Genomic DNA, 20,987 nt, shown 5'->3' with positions numbered 1-20,987 from the left:
TGATTAGAACTCAGATTCCTGACCTCCAGTCTTGTGTACTAAAGATACTGCCTCAGTGACTTTTCTATAACGCTAAGCCTTTTCTCTGAAGTTCCAGCTGGAATAACTAGATTTCACGTTTTGTCTCCCCTCCACCTTGCTAGGTGAATTTGGAGAAGTGTGCAGTGGGCGCCTCAAGCTTCCTTCTAAAAAGGAAATTTCAGTGGCAATCAAAACCCTGAAAGTTGGCTACACCGAAAAGCAGAGAAGAGATTTCTTGGGGGAGGCGAGCATCATGGGGCAGTTTGACCATCCTAACATCATTCGTCTCGAGGGAGTTGTCACCAAAAGTAAGAGCACAGAGTATACACCATCTGTGGGGATGCTGAACAGTTTCAATAAACTAGCTTTTTAAAAGGCACATTCTGAGAACCCACCAGAATTGTTTTATGCAGTTGCCTTACTAGAATGTGTTCAAACTATTTCACTCCTCTAAAGTTCTAACAAGGGAAATGTGCACCTTTGCTTTGATGATTTACATTAAATTACCTCAGAAGTGGGAAACAAATACTCAGATGAGCAGGACTAGGTAAGCTTCCATTGAGGTAGCGCATGCTGGTGAAAGAAAGAGAGTGTTGTAGCTAAATTATAAACTGACAGATTATACTAACCAATTTAGCACTCCAGAGCTAATTGCTATAAAGCAGCCAACAGGCTCTTGCTGATAATCTCTTTGGAGTTATGGAGCCTGATTTCCTAAGGTCTTCTAATTGGATGCAAGCAATATGCATCATTTTTAATCTAAATCATTAGGCTATTATCATTAACATAGATTTAATGAACAGTCTCATGACATTTCTGAAGTCATTAATAGTAATAGTTTTAAGTACCAAATCCAAGATTTTTAAGAAACTTTGAGCGCCTCAAATTTTTGGTGCCCAACTTGAGCCCCATCTGATTTTCGGAGGATAGGTGCTTAGTACTTTATGAAAAGGAGGCCCCTTTTCAAGATGCTTCAAGTTGGGCACTCCAAGTCAATAGTCACCTTTAAAGTCTTGACCCAGAGTTTTAAATCGGAACATTTATTTTACTAGTAATAATTTTATCGCTGCAGCTATTTCCTTTATTGCCAAACAGACGTAATTCCAAATCTGTGGCTAAAAATACATTTTCACTGATATTTATGATTTATTAAAATCATTTGTCAGATTGTGTTGATACAGACACCAGGTTGAGGTCCCACAAGTACTGCTTGAGTTAAACAAGATAAGTATGTGCTAAAGTGCTTTCCTAGATTGTGGCATTAGTCTTAAAACACTAACAAAAATAACCATCCTCAGACCATGCTGATGTTTGTGAAAGTGGTAACGGGGAAGGATGGGTACCCATGCTCCCACCCACAAGCTTGTCATGCAACCTGGAGATGTGGGGGGTGTGGGCTGTTAAGAAGCACTCTTCAGGCTTCAAAAAGATTTATAGGTGGCAGGTGGAGAACTTCTGAGAATATGAGCAGGCTGGATGCTGTTGCACATGCCCCCACTCTTTGCTGAGCTCCCTGCTAGCCCTACAAAGCTTTTCGATTGCTGCCTTCCCATGTCCTCTCCAGCTGACTTCATCCCCTTTCTGTTCTTCCTCAGATGTTGCACATCTGTTTATGGTGAGGACACACGGGCTGAAATCCTGGCCCTTTTGAAGTCTATACCACAACTGCTATTGTTATGAGTGGGCCAGAGTTTCACCCATAATCTCTTCCTCTGGGAGGTGTCCGGTGGGGAGAGAGATAGAAAGGAGGAATGGCGCGATACAGCCACGTTTCTTTTCCTGTTACTGACAGAACTAAAGGTCAGAAGGAAAAGGCATAGAGACAGGCAGATAGGACTGGTTGCTCAGCAATCGGTGAGCAGGTGTGACTGCCTGCCGGCCAGCCCCCTAATCTCCCAGTGAGCACTGCCTTCCTGTTCCACTCCTCCTCAGCTGTGCTATACTTTAGAGGCTTGGGGTGCTTTTCCCTGACCTCCCAGGGGAACACAGGCTCTAGTCCTGCCTTCCCTGCCCCATTCAAAATGGGTCTCCTTAGGTGGCTGCTGAAAATATTTAAAACACGCTTTAGACAAGTTCTTTCTCCCACCTGGAGGCCTTGAAACAAGAAATGAAGGAGAAAATTAGAAAGGGTAAAGAAGGGACAGATAAAAATACCACGACTGGTTTGTTTTCGGGTTGTAAAATCTAAATACAGTTACCCCAGCTGAACTTTTTGAACTGCAAATCCAATGTAAGGTCCACCTTCATGGAAAAGTCCTGTAGGAGTTAAGAGGTATGAGACCACAAGGCACCTATAGGAATTACCCTTAAAAGCCTACAGAATTTAATAGAAAATTATATCCCCACTCTAGAATTCTGTGGATTAATTTGAAAATTGTACAGAAAGATTACCCTTCCCTATTTAATTCTGTAGGAGACAATCAATAAAACAAACCCCTGGAAGGAGCAACGTTTTGACTCTTTCAGTGAGTAGCTTTGCTTGGAGCTGGAGTGAGGAACCTCTTCCAACTTAAATTGATATAATTGGTTGTATACTTATTTTAATAAATGTTTCCGCTGTTATTGAAATTGCTTGGGAGAAGTTTTCCAAAATGTGTAAAGGTAACTCCAGAAGTTCACAACTGACTGGGACAAAGGGCTTGTTTACACAAACACATAGTTGGTGACAAGCTGGGATGTAAATCTACCCCACACAAGCCTGCAATGCACCAAGGTCTGTGTGGGGAATGCATACTCCAGGTGCCATTTCATCTACTCCTGTTTCAAAGCAGTGTAGATCAGAGCTTGCTATGCAACTCTTTGTGCATGGCAGGCTGGTGCAGGGTAGATTTGTGCTGCTTGCTGAGAACTAGGGCCTTGTACACTGGCAGCAGTGCCTAAGATATGTGTAAGCTACACACCTCAGTGAAAAGTAGGCCGCGTCCATACTGGTTTGGGGCTACATGTGGCAGTGAAAGGCTCTGCTGGGGGTGGTTGCAGAGAAAGTCTCCTGCAGTGGGTAGCTGCTGGAGCTTTTCCCCACTGCCTCCCAGAGCTTTTCTCTGCTTTTCACTGCTGCTGCTGAATTCTTTTCCTGAAGCATGGAAAGGCTCCAGCAGTGGGAAGGCAGTGGGACACGATATTGCTAAAAAATAACGGTATGAAAAGGAAGGGTGCTACTTTGGTGTGTAGAGAGCCAGGAAGGGTACATACCCTAAGCTTCTGGCATGTCTTTAATTTACTTGCCTGGGCAGTGCCTGACCATCAACACTGCTATTTATACCCGTGCTAGATGGGGCATGCAGTGTATATAGTCTAAATGCTGCCATAGGTGTAGACTTCTTGTTTGTTTACACAAGCCCACAGGCAATCAAATAAAAGCAGAGACATGGCATATCTAAAAATAAACAGTATAAAACTAGGTAAAGTCATGTAAAATATAGCTAATTTACACAGTTCAAATAGAAATGTCATATCTGGGTCTGATCTGTCAAAACACGCTTTACTTCTTGAGATGACAAATAATTTATTCTTTGATTTAGAGCTCACAATCTAAGTAAGTCTGAAAAGGCTGCCAAATCTGCCTGTATAAATCCCATGTATCTCATGCTTATGTCTAACAAGCTACTTTATAAAGTCAGAGTTGCATTTAGAATTCCCTGAATTTCTTGAAATTCTGATGACGGTTTTCTGCACACAACTGAGCAGAGCAAATCCCTTATGTTCAGTGACACAAAATAATCCAGTGACACTTCTGAAATTTTTTTTTCTCTGCACACACAATTTTGTGCATCACTGACTGTGTGCTGCGGATACACTCTTTGAATAGCTAACTCTTGCTGTACTCCTATGCAACTGGGTTTCAGCAAGTTCTCTAATCAGTTATATTCTTGGTTTATTCCAATAGGCTATTAACTGTTTCAGTAGCAGGTGTTGAATACCAAAGGTCTGTGATATAGATGGTCATATTTAAGTACAAGAAGGCAAGATTTGAGTCTCCTATGTTTTTAAATCAGCAGAGACCTACGGAATAGAGCATATTCTTTACATATTTTGAATAATGAGATTATAAATTGGGAAAATAATGGATTCTGTCCTTCTAGCTCTCCATGCATGGAGATCCCTTTTGTGTATTTTGGAAGCCTTACAAAATTCTGCACATCCATTCTGGTGGAGTGATTTTTTTTTTGAATGGGCAAATAAAATATCTTTTTTTCATTAATAATCAATCAAGCTCGTGGAACGCACACACACACACACACACACACACACACAATTAGTACTATTTAATTATTCATCCAGAGCCCTTTATTTTCCCAATTTATATCACGCTATTCAAGATACTTAAAGAAGACACACTGTCCTCTAAGTTTCTGCCTTGGCACATATTTGCCTGGGCTGCTGCATTTGAATGACAGGTTTGCAACACTGTATAATCATTTTTAATAGCAATTATGTAGCATTTAACAGCGTCCCACGCACTCTTCAGGCAATGAATGGGAGTTGATAAACAGGCAGTGGAGGGTCCGTTTATGGAGAATTTACAGGATCATTCCCGGTATATGTAACATGATAAATAGACAATGTGACCCTTTCTTCATTAACCAAAATCTTTTTCAGCAATGAATTGACTTTTCATATTCATCATAACCTTTGAAGCAACACCTAGTAATTTGCAATGACTACCATATCTAAAAGTGACCACTTGGAAACTATCATGGGGCAATGTGCCTTACAATACACCAGAGATGTGCTGAGGTGCATTAGCTAAATAAGACCTCGATTCTTTGTTCCAGCACTGAATTATTCCCCTGTTTCATATTTGTTTCTGTTCAGAACTTTCCTTCTACACTGGTCTCAAGGGTGCCCTATAGGCAGTAGTCTTAATAGCCAGCACACATGTTCTCCTTAGTTTACTAATAATTTACGGCAATTTGTAGCCTGTTAGTATAATAAATTTCTGAAACACTGTTGACACAAGTTGTTATCGTATATAAATGGCTGCATTTTGATAAATGAATGCAGAATGTTCCTTTGAAAGTACACAGCTTTACTTTGGAGCATATGTTTCTGATTACATATACATTTCCAACTGAATGTGGGTGAAAATCTGCACTCAATGCACTCAGCATATGGGAGGACAAATAAGAGAGGGAGATGTTATTTTAATAATTTGAAAGGTTTTCCTTCTTGCCTTAACTAATCTCAGACTTTTGACACATCATTAAATTGAATTTGTATGGTAACCAGGCATTTGAAGATGATACAATACTTCAGTTTCATAAGAGCATAAATTTATCCTATAAACTTTGTGGATAGCCCAGTTCTGATGCTACATTACATTTGAGTCTGAGAATTTGTAGAGATACTGTCAGTCTCCATAGATTATCAGTAACACTTTGCTATTAGTGTTACCAATAACAACTGTTTGCTGTTCGCATATGTGTTCTCTCTCTATCTTACTGTACCTTGCTTGACAACCTGATTGAAAACAATCAACAGAAGGTTGTTGGAGAGCCTATATTCTTCTCTCTCTTCACCAGGCTGAAAGGCTGCAGAATAATTGGATACAAGGTCAAAGTTGTGGACACACAGATTTTGTCCACCCCAGTTATAGCAAGAGATACAGGAAGACAAACTATGTCTGTTGTGATGCACCATGGTCATATGATTGCCATGATGTATGTAATGTATTCCAGCCAGGGAACCCAGGCCAAAGAGGGGAATGAAAGTACTAAGCTCCCGAATTACAACTCCCACAAAGCACTGTGATGGCTCAGGTGGACCCAGATTATTGTTTAACTGACCCAAAATGAAATATTTCAATTTGGTTCAACAAAATGAAATATTTCAATTTGATATTCCCAACAAAAAAAATGTAAAACAATTTCTGCAAAATCTAATTTTCCCTGTTGCAAATTTCAATGTTATGGAAATTGCATTTTTGGAGGGGAAAAAACAATTAAGTGGAATGTTTCCAGCTAACTTTAATTTTTACCATTTGTGCAGCTTTCGCTTTGTGATCCTCATGTACTTAATTATGTTCGATAACACATTGAGGGGTGGGGCGGGGCCATTGCTTACCCTTAGGGTTTGTCTACATGGTGAGGTAATGATCACTACAGGGGTATGATTTCTAAACAGCGCTAATGTGTTGCACATTCATTGGTTCGTGAGACCCTGCTGGTGCAACTTAAAGGTTAACTAGTGCACTTGAACTTGGTGTTCTTTCAACCAGCAGAACATTAAACCATAGTACAGAACCTTTAAGGCACACTAGCAGAATCTACATGGACTTACTAATGCACAAAAGCAAGTGTGCTTTAGAAATCACACTCCGGTAGTGCACATTAGTCCCCCAGGTAAACAAGCCTTCAGAAGCTGCTCTATGGTTGTGAATACTATGCAAGCTGTTGTCATGCTTTTAAACTCCCATGTCTTCTTGCACGACACATGAAATAACAATACATCTCCTCTAAATATCTACATTGCCCACTTTCACCCATCTTCTCCTCCACGGCAAAAGGACAGATAAAGCAAACTTTGGAACGCATTATTAAATAATTAAATTCATAGGTTGATATGAGGAACGGATGGATGGCCTTGTGGTTGGGGCATTTGCCTGGGACATAGGAAACCCACCTTTGATTTCCTGCTCTGCCATGGCCTTCCAGTGTGACCTTAAACAAGTCACTTGGCCTTGCTGTGCCTCTGCCCCCTGTCTGTCTGGATATAATAGCACTGCTCTACCTCACATGGGTCCCAGAAAGAAGATGAGCACCACTGGAATCAAAGCAACTGCCCATTGAAATGTCATGAAGATGACCCCCTGTACAATTGAGTCGGTCACAGGATACATAGACATAGATGATATTAAATTAACAGAACAGTGACTTTTGTCTAGAAACGTCACTATATTATCTTTTTTTTTTATTCGTCTCTCTTTAATATGTGAAATTCCACATAAGTCCCCATTTTTGATGCAAAAAGAATGGTTTTACAAAGGTCAAATTGTAGTACACACTGAATTTTCCCTGAGCAACTTTGAGGGATATTTACTGCCAGCTGTACTGTACATTGTATCCACTGGGGAAATAATCATTTTTTTTATAAACTACTGAAAGTGTATCTTAGTAAGGCTTACAATTTGGGGTGCAGGGTATCAAATACGCTTGTATATAAACAGAGAAACATATGCAAAATTTAAAGACAATTTTAAAAGGAGATCATATACATGACTCCATTTTGTGGGTTCAGCTACAGTACCAGAAGTTGTGGATGAGTCAGAGGTTAAGGGATGGGTGGAGAAAAAAAACAGGGTAGGGTCAGGAAAACTTCAGGAGGTGGGATTCATTTGTGTGGCACCCTCTTACCAGACAAGCCATGAAGAGCAGCAAGATAAGGCAGAAGGAGCCTGCCTGAAATAAGAGTTCTGGCCAGAAAAGCAAGGTCTCAGTGCTATGGAAGTTGTGCAGCTGCAGATATACATACATGCTTCTGAGAGGATTTTGGGGCAAGTTAGTGGGGTATCATCATCCGTGTTGCCAATTCTCAGGATTTTGTCCCAGGTCTTGCGAAATTTGGTGTTTTTTCTTAAAGCCTAAGATTCTGGAGTCAATTTATTAGATGAGAATCTCAGCTTTCATTTTTTTTAAAAAAAAGGTTCTACCCTTGTTTTGACAGAGAAAAGATTGGTAGTGTGACCTGAGTGTACCCTAATGGTTCAGAAACCAGAAGGCAAATAGAAAGAACCCATTTTTAAAAAAATAATCTTATGATTTTTAAGCCAATCTCAGGTGTTTTTGAGGCCTGACTCATGATTTTTGAATGCTTGGCATTAGTAAGTACTTCATCTTACTTGAGAGTGAATTGTTTTGTTTGTTTTTCATGTCAAGAAACTCAGTGTCTGCTCATAATGCTGGTTAGCTTAGGCCACAGTTGAGCAAGGTACTTATGCACATGCCTATCTTTGAGCACAAAATAGTCTCATTGAAGCTAATGGGAATACTCTCAGACTTTGAATTAACCATATGCTTAATTACCTTGCTAAATACACACCCTAGTGCTCTGTTTATGGTAATTGTGAGTTATCTCATGTGTCGTACTCCTTAGACTCAAACTGTATCTCCATGTGTAAAGGGTAACGATGTAAAGGATATCATTTAACGATGGTTTTGGCAGTAGAACAAGGGCTTTTCAAGCATATTGTAAATGGCTTATTTTAACGAGGTAGGAACGCGTTGTGCATAAAGTGCATTGCCTAGATAAATTGTGCGCTGGTGTGATACCCTTATTAATAATTAAAACTCTTGAATGTATTATAGTCTGATCCATGTCTTGATTGCTGCATTGTTTGCTCTATAGAAGACACTCTAAGAAACAGGGGAAAGGGGGATTTTGCCCTAAGAGGCTTCGTGGGTTGCTCAGTGGATTAGTGGCTTTTGGGTTCCCAGGTGATAATTCAGACCAGAGCTGACCAGAGAACCTTCAAATGATGTGCTCTGGAAGAGGACATCAGCATGAGCATGGGGTTGTTTCTTTGCAGAGTACCCTGCTGCAACATAAAGTCGACATATAGGTCCAGATTCTCAACTACATCCAAGCTCACTTCAATGGAGAGGGAGATGTATCAGAGAGCTGGTTGTGGCTCCCTGATCCTAAGCTGCCCAGCCCTGGCACAAATTAGAGTTATAGGGGAGCAACTCTAATTTACATCAATGGCAGATGGGTCAAAGTGGAGCTCCACTGTGGCCTTCACACCCTGCCTTGCCCCACTTCATCCTGATACACCGCAGGGAGGTCGGGGGAGTTGGTGCAGGAGTCTGTTCATTGTCAGAGAGTTTCCATGCACAGGGGGAATTTTCCATTGGCCTTCTCCTCTCACTTTATGACTTTGCTGATCAGAGAATCCGCCCTATCGTAAATAGGGCAAAAGATATCATAGCCAGGGTGTTATCAGAGAGACTGTTAAAACACAGAATAGGGACACTGAATGGGAGCACCACTAATGTTCTGTTTTGTGTATGTTCCTTTACCACACTCACTACCATGTGAGCACCTAATATGGGCCCTGCATTACTGGGTGTGACTGTGGTGTAGTGATAATGCAAGGCAGAAATACCAATCCTTATTTCTTTATACATGAACTGTTACAAATCAAATGGGTCTAGACTGAGCCCTGGTACAAGTGGGTGCATTTCTGCTGGCTTCAATGGAGTTGCATTTACTGTTTACAAGTGCTGTATTTGTCTCATGAACCTCCTTTCTTTGTGTTTCTTCTTCGTTTCTTTTTAAAAGTAAAACAAACTGTATTTAGAGGAAAAAACATTTGGAAGCAAATTTCTTAAATACACAAACCATTTTTCATGTATTGTGAATTTTGTATTTCTCTTTAAATGCTTACTTGGTGCTTTTAATGTATTTTCAGGTAAACCGGTTATGATTGTTACTGAGTATATGGAGAATGGCTCTCTGGACAGCTTCCTCCGAGTAAGTACAAGGTTGATGGCACAGTGTTGATCTTGTCCTGTCATCAATTTGTCTTTGCTATTGCTTTACTCTCAGTCACCATGAACTCTTGTCCCATGTTGTATCTTTCATTGTTTCTTTTATTTTGGGGTGTGTTGTGTGCTCACAAAGGCATCTAGAAATCTGGTATTCTGTTTTGACCCTTTACAATCAGATTTGTTTGGGGATTTATTGAAGAAAGCAGAAATGTTATTTAGTACATTCCAGCTTTGGGAAAAGAATGATTCACTAGCAATTACAACCGTAAATTGTTTTTATGAGGACTAAATTAATAGCTTTAATGCACTGATGCTTGCTGATATTGGTAGGTAGCCTATACATCATACCAAGCTCTATCCAAATAATGGTAAACTGTTAAGTTGAGCCAAGAGTTTAAATGCAAGATGTTTAGAGAATAACCTCTCACCATGAGGTGTAGAAATTTTGTGTTGCCAAGCTCTGTTAGCACATCCTCTTTCCCCACTCCTGCAATGTTTTGCTTATTTTATTCTTCTTTCCTTTTAAAGCTGGTAATGGGCCTAACAAAACCTGAATGCTCCCCGTGTTACCAAGATTTACACAAGGCAAAACAACTAGTGTGCCAGAAGTAAACTCTCTCCTGGGGAGAAGCACCAGTTTTATTTTCATTTGTTAGGGTGACCTCAGCTCTGACTACAGACCTTGCCTTGATTCTGTCATGGTTGAATGACACTATCCCTCAAATTCATAACGGTGAAATAGACATTGAACCCCAAAAGGAGATATATTATCAGCTCTTGTTTCTGTATATACTGTATATGTTATGGTGTCTGCTGAAGCATATGAAATGCATATAAATATTGTATATACTATCTATCTCAAATTGTATACCTTGAATAAAACTTTGGTCATTCAAGACTGCAAGACCAATGATTGCTCTGATATATACACACATGCTGATTCAAGTATTTGTTGCATATAATTCAGTGATTTTAGTCTGCTGTGTTGTTCAGTGTTCCACACTATTCCCTGAAAACCTAATCCAAAACCTGTTTAAGTCGATGGCAGGATTCCCACTCAGCTTCACTGGGCTTTAGATAATGCCCTGAATGAAAAGCAAAGTTCTGTCAGAAATCATAATATGCACTCACGTGATTACAGACTGTGTAACAATACAAATTGTGACAAAATTCCTCCTCTACCTTGGTGTGTCTTGCACTTATTGGCGGATTTGCTCACCTTGGAGCTTCACGGCAGCCCTCAGTTTGGCCGTTTTCATGAACCCACAGTCCAGGTCGACTCCTCCTGTGCCTGACCAGGAGTTGGGAGGTTTGGGGGGAACCTGGGCCCACCCTCTACTCCGGGTTCCAGCCCAGGGCCCTGTGGAATGCAGCTGTCTAGAGTGCCTCCTGGAACAGCTGTGCGACAGCTACAACTCCCTGGGCTACTTCCCCATGGCCTCCTCCCAACACCTCCTTTATCCTCACCATGGGACCTTCCTCCTGGTGTCTGATAATGCTTGTACACCTCAGTCCTCCAACAGTCCGCATTCTCACTCTCAGCTCCTAGTGCCTCTTGCTCCCAGCTCCTTACACACACACACCACAAACTGAAGTGAGCTCCTTTTTAAACCCAGGTGCCCTGATTAGCCTGCCTTAATTGATTCTAGCAGCTTCTTGATTGGCTGCAGGTATTCTAATCAGTCTGTCTGTCTTAATTGTCTCCAGAAGGTTCCTGATTGTTCTGGAACCTTCCCTGTTACCTTACCCAGGGAAAAGGGACCTACTTAACCTGGGGCTAATATATCTGCCTTCTATTACTCTCCTGCAGCCATCTGGCCCGACCCTGTCACATATCTCCCCCTCTGCTCAACACTGTGGGATTGGGCAACTTGGGACATCAGGCAGTGTTTTCATGACAAGCCATCTGCATTGCCATGGTGGCTTCCAGCCCGGTGTTGTATGGTAAATTGGAAAGATTGTAGGGACAGGAACCATCTGGTCACCCTTGCGTTCTTCTCTTTATTTCGCTGCATCCACTGGAGGGGTGCCTGGTCGGTCACAAGGATAAACCATCGTCCCAGAAGGTAATAACATAGTGTTTCCATGGCCCATTTCACAGCTAGGCACTCTCTTTCAGCCACAGCATACTTCTGCTCTCTCTGGAGGAGTTTCCTGCTGAGGTAGAGATTGGGTGTTCTTCATCTCCAACCATCTGCGATAGGACAGCTCCCAATCATACTTCAGATGCATCTGTTTGTAAAATGAATTCTTTGTTGAAGAAACTATAAGCACAGGGTTACTGCAGAGGGCTGTCCGTAGATCCATGAATGCTTTCTCTGCGGCATCTGTCCACTTCACCATGTCTGGAACCCGGGCTTTTATCAGGTCTGTCAGGGGACTCGCTCTGGTAGCAAAATGGGGAATAAATCATCGGTAGTACCCCACCACACCCAGGAATGCCCGGACTTGCTTTTTCTGATTTGGCTGGGGACAATTTTGGATAGCCTCTAGTTTGTTTAGTTGGAACTTGACCATGCCCCTTCCTACAATGTAGCCAAGGTATTTAGCCTCGGCTAGCCCTATTGCACACTTGGCTGGGTTGGCTGTGAGTCCAGCCCGTCTTAGCATGGTCAGAACCGCTTCCACCTTTCCTAAGTGGGTTTCCCAGTTGGGGGTGTAAATAATCACATCATCCAGGTATGCTGCTGCATAACTGGTATGGGGCTGTAGGAGCTTGTCCATAAGACGCTGGAAGGTGGCAGGTGCCCCATGCAGTCCAAAAGGAAGAACAGTATATTGAAACAGACCCTCTGATGTAGAGAGTGCCATCTTTTCTTTCGCATCTTTGGCAAGGGGAATCTGCCAGTATCCCTTTGTTAAATCAAGGGTGGTCAAAAATTGGGCATTGCCCAGGCAGTCAACTAACTCATCGATACGGGGTATGGGGTATGCATCAAATTTGGATATCTCATTCAGCTGGCGAAAGTCATTACAAAACCTAGTGGTGCCATCAGGTTTGGGCACCAACACAATCGGGCTTGACCACTGACTGTGGGACTCTTCGATGACTCCCAGCTCCAACATCCTTTTTACCTCTGCCTTGATCTCCTCCCTTTTTGCCGCTGGGACCCGATAGGGCCTTAAAGTTACCTTTGCCCCAAGATCTGTGATAATGTGGTGATATGCTTTGGTGGTCCGACCTGGTTTGATTGAAAACACATCCTGGTATCAGTTGATCATCTAAGTTACCACCTCCTTCTGGTTTGGTGTCAGATCAGTGGATATCCTGATCTACTCCTGCATGTTATTTCCCTGGAGCGGGGTCTCTTGGTACACTACACACACCTCTCGTTGGTGCCAAGGCTTTAAGAGGTTAATGTGATAAATTTGTCCTTGTTTCTGGCGTCCTGGCTGCCGCACCTTGTAGATTACTTCCCCCACGGGTTCAACCACCTCATAGGGCCCCTGCCATTGGCCAAAAGCTTGCTTTCTGCCATGTGTACCACCACCATCACCCGATCCCCTGGTTGGAATTGTCAGACTTTTGTCTGGCAATTGTAATGGGTTCGCTGGGCCTCCTGCGCCTTTTCCAAATGTTCCCATACAATAGCGGTGACCCAGGCTATCCATTCTCACATCTGCAACACATGGTCAATTATATTTCTCCCCTCATTGAGTTCCTCTTCCCAGATTTCTTTTGCAATATATAGTATGCCACGGGAGTGGTGTCCGTATAATAATTCAAAGGGGGAAAACCCCGTTGAGGCCTGAGGTACTCCCAGATTGCAACCATAAGGTAGGGTAGTAGGGTGTCCCAATCCTTCCCGTCTCGACTTACCACTTTCCTTATCGTTGCCTTGAGGGTTCGGTTAAACCTTTCTACCAGCCCATCGGTCTGCGGATGATAGACTGAAGTTCTCAGGGTATGTATATGGAGCAGCGTACAGAGGTCCTTCATTAGCTTCGACATAAATGGGGTACCTTGGTCTGTTAATATCTCCTTTGGTAGTCCCACTTGGGCAGAGATCCCCACCAACTCTTTAGCCATCGTTTTAGAGGCCATGTTCTGCAGGGGGATGGCTTCTGGGTAGCGAGTAGCATAATCCAGAATGACAAGTATATATTGGTGGCCCCGGGCTGTCTTCTCCAGGGATCCCACTAGATCCATTTCTCTTCGCTCAAAGGGGACCTCTATGATGAGAAGGGGTACTAAAGGTGCCCTCAAGTGGGGACGGGGACTGTGCAGCTGACACTCCGGGCAGGACGCACAGTACCTCCGCACTTCTTCATGTACTCCGGGCCAGAAGAATCGTCGCAGGACCCATGCCAGGGTCTTCTCTACCCCCAAATGCCCCCCAAAAAGATGACTATGGACCAGACTTAATACAGCATTCTGGTGTTTTTGAGATACTAGGATCTGCTGTACCTTCTGCCCCTGTACTGATGCAACCCGGTATAAGAGATCCTTCTTCATTATGAAGTAGGGTCCTGGTCCCTGGGCTTTCCCTTCCACGGGGACCCCATCTATTTCGGTCACCTCCTTCCTAATGTTGTCGTACCTTGGGTCTTCAGCCTGGTCCCATCCAAAATTTCCTGTCCCGGGGCTAATCTGCCCGAGATCTAGGGGGCCAATCTCTGTTACCTCTACTGGTTCAGAGGCGTTAAGGTGTGGGTCAGACTCGGGTGCTTCTCCCTCCTGGGTGGCCTCCTTTTCAGCTGCTCAGGTCCGCCTACCTGCGAAAGCTACCCTCTGACTTTGGGCCAGTATTCGGGTTCCCAAGGCCTTAGCTGCCCTTCTTTCCCTTTTCGTCTTTCTACGCTGTCTGGGAGTGGAGAAGAAATCTGGGGATATTTCAGAGAAGGTTGGGGGTTGACAATCTACGGTGGATGCCTCACTACTTTCAGAGCTTCCCCCTTTCTCCAATTCCCCTACCAGGAGTAAGTCTCCAAACCCTGGGAAGTCCCTCCCTGTGAGCACTGGGTATGGGACTTTAGGGACTACACCTGCTGCTACCTCAGTCGCCCACAGCAGCTGACTACACTTCACGGGCTTCCCTGAGACAAGCATGATAGCACTCCCCAAATCAACCAGTGCTGTGGTCTCTACCCCATTTAGCTTCACTGGTCTAGTGTACATATGTGGGGTTATTGAGACCCCCACAAGGTGGATTAGGGAGCATGGGTCTGCCCAGTTCCCCAGGTTGCACTGCATAGGCTCCTCGGCATTGGGACACTGTGCAGCTATGTGTCTCCACTCCCCGCAGGCGTAACATCTGTATGGAGCCCTAGGCATTCCCCAGTCTCTTGGTTTGGGTAGTCTAACGTCACGATCCTCTTCCCCCTCAGTGCTCTGACTCTTTGTGGCTTCTGGTGGGCCTTCAGCCCCTCTCTTTTTCCATCTGGGCTCTCCTGGTGGCCCAGTCACCCGAGCTCTAGTGCTTGGTGCTGCTAGGTTAACCTGGGGTGCTTCTTCCTTAACTGGTTGGGTCAGCTCTCTCGCCGTCCTTCGCCTTTCTACCAGCACAACAACTTCGTCGTAGGTGGAGGGTTTGTTCTGCCTTACCCAGGCGCAAAGGTCTGGCGGTAGTCCTCTCATGTACCGGTCGATGACCAGAACCTCTAGTATCTCCTCCGGACTCCAGGAGTCAGTTCATAACCACTTTCATGCGAGATGGATGAGGTCATATAATTGGGACCGCGGGGTTTTGTTTTCCTGGTACCTCCACTCATGATATCGCTGGGCCCGCACTGCGGTCGTTACCCCAGATCTGGCCAGGATCTCTGCTTTCAGCTGCGGGTAGTCTGCCAGAGCCTCTTCAGGCAAATCATAGTAGGCCTTCTGGGCCTCCCCACACAGGAATGGAGCAAGGATTGGGGCCAAGCCTCCTGCAGGGCTGTCCTCTCAAAGGCCAGGAGGTATGCCTCTACATCATCCTCCAGCGTAATTTTCTGCAGCCAGTTGCTGGCCCACATGATCTGCGTCCCATCGTGGCCGCGGTTCAGCTCTGTAAGGGCCTTTACCTGGTTTACCAGTTCCCGCAACATAGCCTGGTCCATCAGTAGGTGATTAGTCTCTTGCTGCAGCCGCACTGCCTCCTGTTGGCAGCTGCCTGGACATGAATAGCCTCGTGCTGGGCAACCACGGCTTGTATCAGTGCCCGCACTACCTCCTCCATTATGGTGAAAAAAAATAAAAATAGACCACCTTCCCTTTTTTTTTTCTCTTCCAAACACCCTCCTTCTTCCACCGCGCTGTGGACACCAGACTCCACTTCCGACACCAGTTGTGACAAAGTTCCTGCTTTACCTTGGTGGGTCTTACGCTTATTGGCGGATTTGCTCGCCTTGGAGCTTCACGGCAGCTCTCAGCTTGGCCGTTTTTCTTAACCCACAGTCCAGGTTGACTCCTCCTGTGTCTGACCAGGAGTTGGGAGGTTTGGGGGGAACCCAGGCCCGCCCTCTACTCTGGGTTCCAGCCCAGGGCCCTGTGGAATGCAGCTGTCTAGAGTGCCTCCTGGAACAGCTGTGCGACAGCTACAACTCTCTGGGCTACTTCCCCATGGACTCCTCCCAACACCTTCTTTATCCTCACCGTAGGACCTTCTGCCTGGTGTCTGATAATGCTTGTACTCCTCAGTCCTCCAACAGTCCGTATTCTCACTCTCAGCTCCTAGTGCCTCTTGCTCCCAGCTCCTCACACGCACACCACAAACTGAAGTGAACTCCTTTTTAAAACCCAGGTGCCCTGATTAGCCTGCCTTAATTGATTCTAGCAGCTTCTTGATTAGAACACGTGCAGCCAATCAGTCTGTCTGTCTTAATTGTCTCCAGAAGGTTCCTGATTATTCTGGAACCTTCCCTGTTACCTTAGCCAGGAAAAAGGGACCTGCTTAACCTGTGGCTAATATATCTGCCTTCTATTACTCTCCTGCAGCCATGTGGCCCGACCTTGTCACAATACCCATAAAGTGGCAATGTTAAAGCTGCAAAGGAAAGACGATGGTGGGGCTGCACCTATGTACACAGCTAAATTAGCTGTGTGGTCAACTCCTTAATCCCTTGAATCACTCTGAACTGTCTCGGACCAGTTTTGAAACATTTCAGGAAAGCACAGGGATCCTCCTGTACCTGTATTCCTCACCAAAATATCAGTTTAGCCTAATATTTGCACAAAAAATATTATCCAGCCAGTTCTAGTGCCATACATTAATATCCATTTTCTCTCTTTTTTTCAAATGCAGACTTTGTAATGGTGACCGCTTTATGTACATTATATCATCATACCACTTCCCTCATGTTCCTTTGCACTGCACATCAAATTTAAACTTCTTGTCTTTGCTTTCGGGGCCCTGCATCACACAATCCCAGCTACATCTTCAGCCTGATCTCTCCCTGCATTCTTATCCATGCTGTCTGCTCCACCAGCAACACTGGTCTTCATAACTTGTGTCTCTTTTTTTCACAAGCATCTATCAGTGTCTTCCTCCATGCTGCCCCTTTATGCCAAACACAGTTTAGCAAGACTCCACCCTCAACTCATTCCAGTCTCTCCTAAAAACTCTGCCCCTACAAAAAATGCTTTTCCTGCAAAACTTAAATTAAACAAAAAGCTTGAATCACTTATACAAATTCTAGCCTATAGAGAGTACCTGTACAATCTTATTTCTAATAATACTTGTCCTTGTTCCCATCCCTGAGGTATGTTATATGCTCGTTTTCCTGCATGGTCCATTATTGATAATGCGAACTCTTCAGAGCAGAGACCTATTTTGTGTTCTCTGTGCAATGGCTAGCAATCTATAGGTCACTATAAAATGATAAATAATGTAGACTGCCTACTATTCAAACCCTGACTGGCCAAATACACCATGTCCTACCTTATTTACATAATGCAGTTTAACCGGTTCATTGGTACACTGTATTTCAGATATAATGTATTGATTTTTATTTGCTAATTTATTGATTGAAATTTGTATTTTTAATTTATCAAGTCATCAAAGTTAAGGCAAGTTTCATGCAAATGCATCCTTTCCATCCATGATCTCACTCTGAAAGTGAATGCCAATAGGCTTTTCAAACACTTGACTGCCACTTCAGTGCCAGCTCTGCCATATGTTCAGCTAATGTTTAGACAGCCAATATTGTCCCTTAAGAACAATGGTCAAAAATAAAACTTATGCCCCTGTCTTTCAATCGGGTTCATGTGGTCTTGCCCATGTGTGAGTGAAGAGTCCCATTTATATAATAAGCCTCCGCATGGGGCACAGGAGGCCCCACGCACTGATGTGACTGCAGGAGTGGGGGTTTAATGTATTTGAAAGCTGATCACTGAATACATTTTATTTTTGGTCATATGTCGATTCACATAGCAAGATGGAAGCAATATTGTAATTAGCAAAACACATGAGCAAGAGCTTGGAGGCTGAAAACCTTTGCCTGTTGGTAGCCAAATTATGAATGCATGCATATATTGGTTTTCAGCCTAAGAACAGTGACATAGTGATTTTGATTCTGAGGCTGAGGACAATTTTGGAGAACAAATTTAAATTTGGATGGCATTTAGCAATTTCTGAGTCAGATAAGCATTTGCAATTTTTAAAATTGCTTCTCTATCCGTATAACTTATACGATTGCACCGTCTGAGGCAGGGATTTTCCTAACAGACGGATCAGTGCGAATTCTGTGTTTAACTCCCATCGGCTGCCTTGAAAATCCTAGCTCAGTGAATGCATACAGTTTAGATTTATCTGACATTTGCACCTATCTTATATTTGGAAAATTGAAATTCAGGTGGGAGTAAAAGCAGGAACAGCAAAATTTTATCTGAACTTAAAGCTTGTCCCTTGTTTGCCTCCAGTTGATTAAGAGATTACTCTCCTTTAGTCACAGCATTTTCATGGATGCTTTTTATCTTGGGTCTCTGTCTTGCAAGTCCTCCACATGCAGAACTCCCAGCAACTTCAATGGAAAATCTGTGCATGGCGAACTTGTACAATCAGTCTCTTAATCATGCATTCTGTATGTTTTGCAGAAACATGATGCTCAGTTCACAGTCATCCAGCTGGTGGGCATGCTTCGAGGGATAGCATCTGGTATGAAGTACTTGTCAGATATGGGTTATGTCCATCGTGACCTAGCTGCACGTAACATCCTCATCAATAGTAATCTGGTGTGCAAAGTCTCGGATTTTGGCCTCTCGCGTGTATTGGAGGATGACCCAGAAGCTGCTTACACAACCAGGGTGAGTTCATATGTTTATGCCTTTCTTAATTATAGCTATAAAACTGGGGTGCTGGAAGTGCAGCCTGAGGCCACATATGACCTCAAGACCATATGACCTCAAGACTCCTAAACTGGGGCACATGGACCATCCTGTCCTGTGGAGCTTAGGAAAATCTGATCAATAGCTGGTTAAACTTGCTGGTGAGCTCACTGCAGTCAATTCCTACACATTTGTCAAGGAAGATACAAGTATAAAATTATAGCTCTGCATTTATAGTTGGTGGAAAATCATTCTGTGGATACGTTCCCTTACGGGGGCAAGTAGAGTACATATACTGCACACCCCCCTCGCATGGGTATAAACAACAGTGTGAACAGCAAAGCACTGTTTAGATGAGTAAAGACACGCCGGAACCTTAGGGTACATATCTTATATGGCTCTCTCCTCACCCAAGCAGTGCCTCCCCCATTTACACTGTTATTTTTAGCAGTGTGGTGGTCTGGTGCCTCTCCATGGCTGGAGCCTTTCCCCACCACAGCAATGAAAGGCTCTGGCAAAGGGGAGGCAGCAAGGAATGGTACAGCAGATTGCCCTTTAATGCAGATGATTGTATAGCAAAGATTACATGTTATTTTTACCTTAACAGAGTTAGGTCATCAAAGAAACAATACATGTTTATTAAATGCTAGAAAATGAGACTTCAGCGGGACAGCTTAGAAGGCAGTTAACTGGACATGAATGACTTTCTTCCGTTCACACTTATATTAGTTAACAACAGAAGTAACTCTATTGAAATCAATTAAGCTACAACAGTATGTGAAAGCATAGTGAGAGGAGACTCAAACCCAAAGCTTTCCATCTGTGGTTTGCCACCAAAAACTGTTAGAGACAAACTGGTAGTTCATTACTAGAATTGGTCAAAATTTTGCAGAAATGTAGAAGTTTATCTGTTTGCATCGTACAGGGTCTGGAAAGGACCTACTTTTCTTCCCTCTCCCTTCCCACAAGATTTTTCAATTTTGAAAAGCCAAAAAATGTTCAGGTGGGTGGGGAATCAATTTAATGTAAAACAAGAGAATAGGGAAAAAAGAAAACAACAAGGCTGGGAGGGAGGGAGAGTGCGACCAAAAAGGAATGGAAAGAAGAAACAAGAAAAAAAGGAACATCCAAAACATTAAAACATAATTTTAAGAAATACTATACAAATATTTTCCAAAATGTTCATTTTTTAAAAAGCTAATTTTTGGACCAGCTCTATTCATGACCATCTGATGGTCCTGGGGGTAGGGAGGGTTTATGTGAAATCAAGCACATTTAGCCACTGTGGTGGGGCTTGTGTGAATCAGGTCCCTCAGTGGTGACTATTCTAAGTGATCACTTCCAAGTATGGTTGTTGCACTGCAGGATTCCTCCCCTTCCCTGCATAATTTGTATGCCCGCCAGCTGGAGTGAGAGAACCTTCACCTGGCCTTAGCAAGGTGGGTGAAAAGGAACAGGAAGGGAAAAGAGATTCTCTCAAGAGCAGGAGAAGGGAACTTTTCCCCAACCCTCTACTCCCAGCTTAGGTATGACCAGATATGGGAGCTGACCAGAGCCAGGAGACCCCAAGGAGTGGAGTGCCTCTTGTCTGCCTTCTTGATTGCACTCTGCCTGAAGAGGCACAGAGATGAGACTCTCTGCTACTCCTTCTTTTGTTTTGGTAAAGGTGGAGTGGAGCATGCCAAAGAATTCATGCCATGGACCCAGGGCTGAGGAAAGCCTGGGCCTTTTCCATTTTCCATGCTCAAGTCTTAAAGGGGCAGGGCAATAATTTTCCTTTGGCCATTTTTTCATTATTTTGGAGCCTGCTGCTACTGCCTGAGGCAAACGACATGATGGCCTCTTTAAGACCTAAGAAACTTGTGACTCCCTGGTATGCTGGAACAAAAAGGTGCCTGGGGAGAAATAGCTGTGCATCAGACAGTATAGCAAAAGGCTTAAAAAGGAAGTGGAGTTCATTGAAGATGAATCGTGTGTGCTGAAGTGTGTGAGTTGCAGGTTCCCTGAGTCGGAAATACAGAGAAGAGATTTATGTGATACTGGAATTTCTGGTCTATGCAGGAATCTGATGTTCCAATGGTAGTGCTGAAGTCTTCTTTTCTGCCTACACTCCATCTCCTTTCTATGTCTCTCTGCTTATTTACATTTAGATAAAGAAATCAGATGTGAAGAAACCATTTTGCAAAGCTCATGTGCTCATGTGTGTTTGATAAACCCCATCTGCCATTTATGGCACA

The 20,987-nt window shown here is 43.6% G+C and overlaps 1 protein-coding gene across 3 annotated transcripts in view; it reads left to right on the top strand.

Annotated features, from left to right (window-relative positions):
- EPHA3 (EPH receptor A3) overlaps nt 1-20,987 on the top strand; it is a 300,525-nt gene that overhangs the window by 248,284 nt on the left and 31,254 nt on the right. For 2 of the 3 annotated variants that reach the window (XM_084638604.1, XM_084638603.1), the window contains exons 11-13: nt 144-329; nt 9,428-9,489; nt 18,520-18,729. In XM_084638604.1, the coding sequence (XP_084494730.1) occupies nt 144-329; nt 9,428-9,489; nt 18,520-18,729 (458 nt within the window). Of the gene's footprint in view, nt 1-143; nt 330-9,427; nt 9,490-10,034; nt 10,346-18,519; nt 18,730-20,987 lie in introns of those variants that run through there. The other variant, XM_084638605.1, reaches the window with a different exon arrangement.

The sequence above is a fragment of the Lepidochelys olivacea genome (assembly GCF_965140295.1).
Source record: "Lepidochelys olivacea isolate rLepOli2 genome assembly, chromosome: 1".
Lineage (NCBI taxonomy): Eukaryota > Metazoa > Chordata > Testudines > Cheloniidae > Lepidochelys > Lepidochelys olivacea.
Note: the sequence above shows the minus strand (reverse complement) of the source record. Positions and strands in the feature narration are given on the sequence as shown.